The sequence below is a fragment of the Hippoglossus stenolepis genome, chromosome 8 (assembly GCF_022539355.2).
Source record: "Hippoglossus stenolepis isolate QCI-W04-F060 chromosome 8, HSTE1.2, whole genome shotgun sequence".
NCBI lineage: Eukaryota > Metazoa > Chordata > Actinopteri > Pleuronectiformes > Pleuronectidae > Hippoglossus > Hippoglossus stenolepis.
In genome coordinates this window covers 14,746,865-14,757,890 of record NC_061490.1, presented here as the reverse complement: position 1 = coordinate 14,757,890, position 11,026 = coordinate 14,746,865, and the positions used below count along the sequence as shown (strand labels likewise).

General features: G+C 42.9%; 1 protein-coding gene across 4 annotated transcripts; it reads left to right on the top strand.

The window, feature by feature from the left end:
* The first annotated feature begins 629 nt into the window (after positions 1–629).
* LOC118114134 (FXYD domain-containing ion transport regulator 6) lies at positions 630–9,560 on the top strand. 4 transcript variants are annotated; one of them, XM_035164389.2, is made up of 10 exons: positions 634–951; positions 2,972–3,028; positions 3,173–3,199; positions 5,208–5,231; positions 5,486–5,509; positions 6,857–6,931; positions 8,581–8,617; positions 9,054–9,091; positions 9,170–9,203; positions 9,295–9,560. In XM_035164389.2, exons 2-9 carry the CDS (start codon positions 2,977–2,979, stop codon positions 9,172–9,174), a joined length of 282 nt encoding a protein of 93 aa, XP_035020280.1. In that variant the 5' UTR covers positions 634–951; positions 2,972–2,976; the 3' UTR covers positions 9,175–9,203; positions 9,295–9,560. The 4 variants fall into 4 exon arrangements, with proteins under 4 accessions (XP_035020282.1, XP_035020280.1, XP_035020281.1 ...); XM_035164388.2 differs by having other exon boundaries at positions 641–951; positions 2,969–3,028; XM_035164391.2 differs by lacking the exon at positions 3,173–3,199 and having other exon boundaries at positions 630–951.
* Positions 9,561–11,026: the final 1,466 nt, after the last annotated feature.

The following is an 11,026-nucleotide window of genomic DNA, read 5'->3' as shown; positions in this document are numbered from 1 at the left end:
GTTAAGGTTAGTGTAAGTCTCCAGAAAATAAATGCAATGTCTTTTGAAGTCATGGAGATATGAGTGTGGGTGTGCGGCTACTGCAGCTACTGCTGTGGAACCAAGAAACCTCGTGTAACCTTGATCTCTTGATAACTGCTCTAAAGGGTTTTTGGTGTGAAGAATACACAGCCCACGATTTCTCACTTTTAACCAATGACAAACCACAACAAGTGACCAGAAAGTCGTGATATGTGACGGCCTGTGTTCACTGCTGCCGTCAGTCCACTCAGCCCTGCCTGAGGGAATGTGGCAGTTTGGTGTTAGGGAGGAGAGGGGCCTTGGGACGGACATGGTGTTTTAAATAGCTGAGGGGAAAACTACTGACAAGAGTGGACTGGCTGTGAAAAAAACACATTGATGTTTATGCTTCCACTTCGCTGCACTGAGGCCACTTTCCCAGAGCGTGAGAATGACACCTCTGTGCCACAGGCCCCACATGCGTGTGCGTCCTCTGTGCGTCTTTTGGAGGAAGTGAGCGTGATTTGACGAGTATTAAACACAGTGATGGCACCAAACCACGTGGGAATAGAGTCTCCTCTCAGCAGCACTGGACTGCAGCTCTACTTTACTTTACAGTTGTTGTTGTTTACCTCTCAGCAGGGTGTTTTTCCTGTGCGCTCCCAGGAGCAGGAGCAGCAGCAGCAGCAACAACCCCGCCTCCCCCCCCCTCCTCGCGCTCTCATTCCTCAGACAAGTCCCAAGGAGGAGCGGAGCACCAACACTTCTGAACCAGCCTCCACAGAATGCAACGCAGAATAACTCCCTTTTAATCAGTGCTTTTATTGGTCTTTCACGCACACGACAAGGTTTTGCTTTCTCCCGACTTCTTTTAACTTGAGGGTGACACTTTTACGCGCAGCTCGGGCGGACAGAAGTCCTCATTGGGAGTTTGTTGGAGGCTGAAACACGGTAAGTTCCTTTTAAGGGAAAGTCCACCTCTGAGCTTCCAGACAGCGAATGCATCCTCTTAAACACGTTCGCCACAAACCGATCAAACCTGCAGCGTCCACGTGTGCCTTTGTCTTGTGGAGTTGTTGCGCTTTTTGCTGCTCCTGCTGCAAACCACAAACCTCCAACCACCCCCAACTTCTAAATGCCTGTGTGACCGTTCAATTGCACCAAACCACCGTTATGTTTGTGTCACAAAAACGCTCCAGCCCCGCGTGTTTTCTCCCCCGCGTTCAGCCGTGGGTTGCCGGTGGCGTCAGAGTGTTTCCTTCCTGCTCAGAAAATGCCACGCCATCTGAGGGCTTCATCTCCCCACTGATCGCTGCCAGCAGACCGTGAAGGGTTCTCCAGTCTGCGGTGCATTCAATGTCTGCGACGCGTCGTGCACTGTTCGAGGGGAAACTCCAATCTGTAAAAGATATGTTGCAGCACACTCATGATTCTGGATTGCTGACTCTTGTATAATGTAATATGTGGGGCATGTTTATGAGGGTTAAATTAAACAAGCCCAATTTGTCTTATTGCAAACTCCTCCGTGATAATCCCACTTTATTTTAATCCATGGTAATTGCGATTTTTAAGTGCTGCTTCATGGTCTCCTCTGCCCATTCTACTTGACTACGTGACTCAGAAGTCTAACAAACAAGATTATTGGATTGGTTCTTGTTAGAAAAACTCTTGCCTGTATTTGTTTGATTAAACCTGATTGGCAGGTCTTTATTGTTAATCCTGCTCCGGGGTTGAAGTGTTGGTTTCTCTTCACACCCCCCACTCCTCATGCATGAATCCACAGCACTGCTCTGGGCCACAGAGGGAAGCCTCTGCACACGCAGGCCTTGGAGTTTGCAAATAAAAAAGGCATTTTATATCATGGCTTCGATTTTCTGCAAGTGTGGAGCTAAAGCTGAATCTACCTGCACCATATTTAGTGGTTTTATTGGGGCAACGGGGCTGTGGAGCTCAGGAAACTACAACCAGCTCTGTGTGGTCATGCAGTGTCCTTAAATGTGCAGACCCCCTGCAACTCCAGCCACAAGTCCGGTAGTGGAACCTTAGCCTGTAAACATTTGGGTGTAAGAGAATCTCAAAGAATGTCCCAGATAATAAATAGACAGAAAATCAGCCCAGGAGGTTCGTGTCCCACCAGTAGATTGGATGACACAGTAGAAACCATTCCAAACTCACTGGACAAATTTCAAGTGGAACCCAACACCAGCCTTTGACTCGTGTGTTTCATATACATATTTCTGAGGTGCTCAGTCTGAAATAGACCCTGTTCTCTCACCCAGAGTCAGGAGGCTGCGTTACCAAGATGCAGATCTTGATCATATAAGTGATGCAGTTATGTAGCGTCTAACCAAGATTACTGTGTCCCTACCAGGGATGCACCGATGTGGAATTACGGGGCCTGATACCAATATTGGGGAGTAAAAAAATCTGATACTGATCACTTTACACATGTAAAAATAATTGGCGATGAATCCTAAGATGCCATTATCGAAACGAAGAAATGTATTTGAGGCTTGATATTTTACAGTTTAACCATAAACTCAATTAAAATTAAACAAATACAATCAAATATATAGAACAATAATAATTTTTCAATAATTTGGCTTTTTGGACTCGGACTGTTCTTTCAACAGCGTCATTTAAAGCTGCAATAGAATTTAGAATTCAGTTGAACAAGTTTCCCCATTTCTGATCTACTGTTCTAGGGAACTAACTTGAACTTTGAATGGCCTGACTGGTCATTTCTGGGTTTTTAAAATTTTTTTTTATTGTGAAACCAGTTCCTTTCTGATAACAAGGCTGTTTCTTTAAATTGCCGAGGAAGTTGGTGCATTTGAAGGTTTTTCTGTAAATCACATGTTGAAAATTTGCATTTCACTTTGACACAATACCCTTTTAAAACAGCAATGACCCAAAGTGTGAGCACATAAACGATCACATCGCTCTGTGTCTGTCTGTCTCTGTCCAGCAGGAACCATGGATCTCGTGGTGTTGGTGGCGTTCAGCTCCTGGTTGGCTCCTGCACTCGGTGAGCTTCCCTTTCTTCACTAAGTCTGTTCAGGATCTTTGTGTCGTCTTTGCAAATGTTCTGTGGTTCCACTGCTCAGCTTCCCCTCTGTGGCTTTATTATAAGTCTCCCCCGTGCTAAACCAGCTGTGTGTCTGTGTAACAGGATCAGGGTTTGGCAGGGAAATGTCGGGTAAGTTTTCCTGCATTAGAAGTGGTCACCAGCAATGCATGGCCTCTAGCTTTTCTTTTTTTTTGGGCTGGTGTTGGAATTCCACCATCATTTACACTTTTGAATGTTTTCCACTCCATGTCATTGTTTGGCTGTGAGAGAGGGCTGTGTCAGAGCAGTGTAAATATGTCCTTACGGTGCAGGAATGAGCGCTGCCAGCTTTGTGGATGCAGATCTTTGGTTAGTCTGGCTGTGCGTGCTGCAGCTTTTCAGTCCAGTTTGATGTTGAGCAGATTCTACAAGCACATTTCTTATTTTCTCCATTAGACCTTTTGTCCTGAGGCTTGTCAGTATTATACAATGTGTTTTTTTTCTTTCACAGATCTACTGTTTACTTACAATAAGGTGAAAGTTAACTCCGGCAAAACGAGAATATAACATATTTTAGAGTTTTTCTTTCAACCGGTCGTAATTTTTTTCCTATCATGTGTTAAAAACATTTCTCTTTTAATCTGAACTCGTGTAGAGCGGCTGTGATAAAATGTAAAAGTTCAAAGATCCCATCGTGTTTGCCCACACTTGGAAATGATTTCACACATTATCCTCTTACTGTCTTCAGCTTCAGTTGTTGGTGTTTATACTGGAACACACTGACATTTTAAGCTGCCGTTCACAGTCACAGTTGAGTATTTTAAAATAGAGCTGTAAAAAAAAATAACGATGTGAAATGTTGCCGCTGTGGGGATACATCGTTCTCACTCCCAACTCCTCTGTGTTTTTATTATCACACCGAGTCAACTTGTCTCTTTTAATTGTTCTTGTTGTTTTTGTTGCCGTTCAGGGGGATTTATGATTCAGATTAACACCAAATACAATGAGCTGTGTAGCAAGATCCCAAAGAGTGGAGGAGACACAACATGAAACACAGCAGCCGGTGTGTTTTCCCAGATGGGTGCCGAGGGATGAGACGGAGCACAGGGGTCTGGACTTTCCCACATTAGTGACACGACACAAACGAACACAGAGCAGGATCGTACAGAAGCTGAGATCTGTTGACTCTAACGAAAGTGGAACATATACATGTCCGTGTTTGTTGTAAAAGTTGTGACGAACGCTGCATGACTGACACTGTAGCGGTTTTCAGACATGAACTCCGGAAAATGTCTGGAAAACTGGGTCTGGGCACTTTCCATAGTTTGCCTTTCGCATTTGAATAACGCAGCAGGAGATTGTTCAGGAAAATGTCAGGAACATTCAGGTGAGGGGTGGCAGGAAGGAGGCAGGACGTGACGTGTATATATATTCCGCTGTGTAGATCACGTGTTTTTGTTTACAAATCAACACAGCCGTCAGATCTTATCTCCAAAGGCTCTCGCATCGCCTCGTCTTTCGTGAAGATTGGAGAATTGGATTGTACCTTTTACCTTTACCTCCAGTTTGCCTTTCACACATGAACACGGACGCGTTCACAACAGCAACACATCCTCCGCGTTATTCAGACTTGGCGCCACTTTTTCAGGGGGGATATTTGTTTTGTTTTTTATTTTTCGTCCGTCGGATTCACTTGGGGGTCAGTTGGAGAAATTCAGCAGATAATCCGGAGGCTCTCACTCGGACATTTACATTCACACATGCACCTCCTCTGGAGAGGATCTGCAGAGTTCAGTGCATGTCTGAAAGCAGCTCAAGTTGACATCTTCATCAGCATCTTCTAAATGTATTTCACCTTGCAGGACCATCTCCACACAATGTCCTGCTGCATCCTCACAAGGACTCACTCGAACACTCTCTGGAGTTTTTACTAGGGGGCTGGCAGGAAATACATTTGCGTTCTCACATGCAGCCCCTCTGGATTGTTTCAGGAGATCCAGAGCTCAGCGCATGTCTGAAAGCAGCGTAGTTGAGTTTGAAGCCGGCGTTCACACTTCTGGAGAGTGAATTTTCTCCATTATCACCAGTTTGCTGACTTACTCAAACCCTGTGAATGTCTTTTTCTTATGACTAATGATTTTTCTCCCTCTTTTCACAGCTTCGGCAGCAGTTGACGACATTGGTGGGTATTATTCTGAAAGAAGCTGGGAAAAGTCAAATTAAGATACTACTCTGGGCCCCGTGCTCATGTAAATTAACACTGGAACCACACTGGCTAATGAATAGATGAATGGCCCAGGCTCTAAAAGTGCTGAATAGCAGTCATATCGTAAGTGCTCTCTGAAGTGTGTCAGCGGCTAAATCTCTCATTTCTTTTCCTCTCTCTCTCTCTCTCTTTCCCTCTCTCTCTCTCTCTCTGTTCTCTCCCTCCACCAGACTATGACAGCGCTTTTAATTACGGTGAGTGTTGAGCAGATGAACCTGTTTCTTTTTTTTAATGGCTGGCCCTCTGCACAGGAAACATCTGGGAGGTCGAGATGAGTTTGCATTTTTCCACTTGTTTTTTTTTATAGAAGTGATGGAAAACTTAGACCCCCGGAGTCGTCCCACTGCGATTTCTTCTCATCCTGTCCGCTCTGCTCTAAGTTTGATTTTGACAGAAGGACGAAACATCTGCTTTGATGTTTTATGAACAATTTCCATCAATCACGTAGTTGTTATCTTTCAGTTTCTGTGGGCAGCAAATTGTGGTTTCATCCCCTACTGCACCATGACCTGTCCTGATCCCAGCTTCGGGGTCGGGGCCCACAGGAGCTCCAGAGATAAATCTGAGGGGGGGGGGTGGTCATGAGATCTCAACCCAAAACGTTTCACACAAAATGAATGTTTACTTTACACTGACTGTAATCTGTTTTTCCCCTTACCTTGTAAAGTTGTTGTTGCTTTTATGTCTTTCTGGTCCATGGTAATATCTTGTGACCCCTCAGGCAGTACAAAGACATATCTGAGGGGGTCACATGATATACACATGGATGAAAAGAGAAAAGGAAGTAACAGCTGTTAAACAAAAGAATTCCTATATTTCTCTACCCTTTTTTCTTTCTGGCTGATTTTAGCTCCGCAGGCCTCCTAATAATTAAACACCCTGTCGATTACAGGATGTCATTTTCCATTTATTTTCCCCTTATTTAAAAAAACGTTTTAATTCAGAAAATATTCTCAATGTGTATTTGCTTTAATCATGCAAATTCATGTAGTTGTTATTACTAACTGACTTATCTCTAGTTTAAAGACTAGACAGTGTTACATGCATGTAAACAAAGCTGTGGTTTATATTGTTCACGATACAAATATCGATGATGTTAGCATTATAAATAGAGTAATATTTGATCAACTAGTCACCACATATAAAACCAACAAACCTACTGCTGCCTGCTCTGCTTTCTTTCTTTCTTTCTTTTGCAATTATTTATTAGTTTATCCCCCTTTATGCTCAAGAATCATAAAAGTCAAAATTTCCTTTGCTGCATTTGTCCCTGCGTCACTTTGACACTTCAAAATCAGAGTCGCCCGTGATGTTTTTTACTGCTTTGGTGACTGCAGCTCACTGGAATTTGCAATGACCCGACATGACCATTAGGGGGCATGCTGGACATCTCTGCAGTGCAGCCCTTGACTCAAAATGTGGTGAAATTCCTGACAGAAGCCTCGACAGGCTTTAGAATCCAGGGGATTTTGTGGCTGAAAGCTTTCATGTGCTGCTAATCACGTCACTGAGCATTACAGAGTCCTTGTTCCTCATTTCAGATTATGAATCTCTGAGAATCGGTGGCCTGGTTTTCGCAGTGGTCCTGTTCCTCTTGGGTATCGCTCTCATTGTCAGTAAGTGTTTTGCCTCCGTAAGTACACAGCAGATGTGTAATGTCAAGTGTCGTTTTTCACCACACTGTGATCCCAGTAAGTGCGAGTTGACCTCACAGTCTCCCGAATGTACACTCTGCCGCAAAAACAAGCCGCCCAGTGTTTGTCTCAGACGTCTGGTAGGGAGACGAGCACAGAGGCTTCTCGCACAAGCTCAGCACTCGCCGCTCTCATGCTCCGTGTATCACAGCAGCTCTTTATACATCATCCATGTTCTCACTCACCGTGTCCTTCCATGGTTCTTCCTCGCTACCTGCCAACACACGCTGTTACTGCAAGGGGGAGCCCTGAAACCAAAACCAACCAATGAATAATTCACACACACACAGACACAAACACACTCTTGTACTTCTGTCTTAGTGAGGACACTCATAGGCATAATGCACATGCCAGCCCCTTATCCCTTACCTTAACCATCACAACTAAATACCTTACCTAAACCTAAAACCAGGTCTTAACCCTCAAACAACCCTCTGAAACAGTGAGGACCGACCGAAATGTTTTCACTCTGTAGGGTCTATGCTCAAATATGGTCCACACAAGTACAAGTATACACACACACTCTGCTTCTGTTAGATCACTGTGGATTCCTAGCTGCACACTATGAAGAGCTGTGAGTGGTGAAAGTGTAAAAACTAGCAGATAAAGCTCTCAGATATTTTGTTTTAAATAACAGTATATCTTTATTTTATTATGTTTTTATTACTTGATTGCACTTTATGATTATCACACTTGTCCTTTTTGTATTCTCGTTTGACTGTTTGTGTGCACACAGGCCCCTGACATACGTGGTTTGTTCCCGTGGGTTTTACAGATATGGCTGAAATGACATGAATTGATATAAAAATCGATTAAAGATTTTGTAGCATTAAGTAATTATTGAGGTTTCACTACTATTAGCCTGACAGAAATGAAATACAGATTATTCCTATTTAACCCCAAAGTGACTCTGACATTAAATCTGTAAATAAACTTAATTTTTTGGGTGGTTGTAAAACTTCAACCTTCACTAGTGTGAGATACAATGTCTTAGAGGCAGAACATAGAACCATAACAGAGAAAATCCTCAATGTATTATTTGGCACCAGTGTGAAAGTGGCTGATCTGAGGATGAGTGTTAACTTTCAAGATGCTTTATTCTTAGTCCTGAGTATGTAGGTCACCAGCTCGGTCTGGGATTTTCCAACTCTTTGGCTCGCAGCAGCCACTCTTCTGGCCAGGGCCCGTCTTGTCTTACACTTCAGGTGCAGACGGTGTGATACTGTGCACGTTGCTGCGTTAGCTGAAACCTGTACGATCTGGTTTATGAAGGTCAACTGGAGTCATTGGTGCAAACAAACATCTGTTCTTGTTTCATATGCGTTAACACCACGACGCTGTAGTTTTACTTTCAACAGCTGAACTTTGCAGTGATTTAGGTACGTGAATGTTCTCCTGAGCTGGGGCCACTAAGCTGCGAGCTTCTAAAGCCTCCTGAGGCTCGTAGCCCAGACGGGCTTATCTGCACAAAGACTGTATTCATGTAGTATCAAAGCAACCTCTTGTATGACTAGTACTGTGTGTCGTATACTGGTATAATAATGTCTCCTGTGTTTTCCCCCCATAAACAGGCCGGAAATGTACCTGTTCGAAAGGAGAAAAGTCACGGTAAGTTGAGCAGAAGTCAGAAACCAAAGTTATAAAGGACTTTCTGTTATATATATATATATATATATATATATATATATCAACTAGAATGGCGCTCAGTAGAGTACATACCTCTGCCAAGGCCCAATAGTCTCCTTAAAGTCAATCAAGCCACTGCACACACTCAGTTCCATAAATGTGCCTGATTTCTTTTCATGAAGATCCATGAATTGTTCCCCGGGAAAACTGTTAAAATGGACGTGAAAGTTCACCAAAGTTGAACTCCATGCGAAGTCACGCTGCGATTTGCTTCCCCACAGAAATCAAATGTTTTATTCGCCTGCTCGCTCACACAGATTGGAAATGAATACATTGGCCTCTGAAACATTTGCGTATGTATGTATTCATTTCAAATGCAGTTGCAGAATTGCTTCATTAACACTTAATATTTGTATAGATCCAAGGGTCCTGATGCGGAATCAGGTGTTCCAAAAGGTATGTTTTTCTCTTCCTTCATAATATATACAAATTCAATAAATGCATTTCCATACAAATCTAAATTTCCCTCTGCAGCTTAGACACAGAGACGAGGAGCAGTGGAGATCTGGTGAGTTTCTGACAAACCTCTGTAAATCTGTTTTCTGCAGACGGAAGCTGAAGGAGATTGTTTTAAATCATCTTCTTCCTCTTTTCCGCAGTGTTACTCACTAGTGCCAGTAGGTGGCAGCAAACACCACAACCACAGCTGAAGACAATCTTTCCATGATCGCATGAAGCTTTTATTTTTTTGTCAATTTCACAATGTTACTATGCTTCTATTTTTCCCATTTACATGTTTTGTATCAGTAGATTTTATTCGATAATGTACCAACTTAATTTTATGTTGGCAATAGTGTGATTTTCATTTGTATTTTTTTTGTGATTTCCAAACTGAAGCAAAAATAATAAAGCAAATGTTTGAAAAGGTTTTGTTTTTTCTTGTTTTATAAAGACCGCGTCATTCCATTTCCTCAGCCATTAGAACTGGACTAGTGCAGGAAGCGGTTGTGCTGCACTCCTGCTTCTGCTGACACTGCAGACAGTTCAGTTACACATGCAGCAGTAACTAGCAGCAGTGACAGCATGAATGATCTATGCTGCATTGTGCAGCCCTCGGAGAAGACTCTATTAAAAAATGATAACTCTTAATTTTACAGATGTCTTTCTTCGATGCCGTGTATTGGTAGATTGTTTTTTTTTGCTGTATGGAGTCAGGCAGGTGGAAGATGCAGATGTCGGCTTTATTTTCTCCCCACAGTTGCAGGAGCAGCCCCACTGCACTGCACAAAAGAAAACACATGCACATAAACTGGTGCATTTTGAGCAGGTGCACACACGTTACTCTAAGAAATTCTACCATTATGAGTAAGAAACTCCAAGCAATAGTAGAGCCATAGAAATATGAAAATGAGAATATATATTCATCTGTTTCACCTCAACTTTCACACTCCGAGACCACAGAAGACTGTGTGGTGCCCAGTAGCTCATAGGAATAGTTCAATTCTCTTATCTATTTTGTGGTGAGATGATATCTGTTGTTATGCTTTTATTTGTTTTTATCTTTGGGCTAGTGTGGAAAACCTCTATGTAATCCACACCCTGGTCGATGTATCACAGGGGAGTGAACCATGGGGCTGCAGCATTGTGAATGCATTGTTCGGGTGTGGCCACCAGAGGGCCCTGCTGAGTTCACACTGAAGGTTCACTGCACAGTTCAGTGCTGTTGTGTCCAACTGCCTCCTCTCACATCCAGGCTTCATCTGCAACCTGCTAAATCTCTGGGAGACTGCTGCATCTCTGCTGTGCATCATGGCCACCACAGGTTTGATCATCCTTTTCTTTCTTTATGGGCTCAACGTAGAGTACATCCGACAGAAGTTCTACAGATTGAGAAAAAAAACGTAGTTATTAAATATGTGATTAAATTGCTTTATTTCCATACTTGTCTTGATGTAGTTAAGTGAGACTGCAGAATCGTTGCCAAATGTACTGCTGATGCATGCACCAGTGTTTTAACAAAGAGAGTTTAATACGCTAACTGAAATAAACAAGTGAACAGTATTAATGATATTTCACTTGTTTCTCTGGAAGTTGAGTCGTCTTTGTGGCAGAGGGAAAACATGGGCGGGAATGTAAACTGCCAGCTCAGCCACTTGGGACTGATTTGTTCAGCAGCATTATTGACAGACCGATACCTCAACAGTCTGATACAGGCTGCATGTTTAGTGCAAAATAATTCAATATATTGGCTGAGTGTTGAAATCTATCGTCGTAAAATAGCTTAAACATATTTCCTGTTATTTCACTATTCCATCTCTCTTCACTGCTGCTGTGAGGAAATCCCTGTATCTTGACTGCTGGCCCCTAACCCACTTTTGGTGGTGCATCTTT

Bases quoted from the DNA above. Each gene is read 5' to 3' on its own strand.
- LOC118114134 (XM_035164389.2), top strand. From the start codon at position 2,977: ATGGATCTCGTGGTGTTGGTGGCGTTCAGCTCCTGGTTGGCTCCTGCA. The intron at 5,510-6,856 runs GTGAGTGTTGAG...TCCTCATTTCAG, and splicing joins TGACAGCGCTTTTAATTACG to ATTATGAATCTCTGAGAATC. The intron at 8,618-9,053 runs GTAAGTTGAGCA...ATATTTGTATAG, and splicing joins TCGAAAGGAGAAAAGTCACG to ATCCAAGGGTCCTGATGCGG.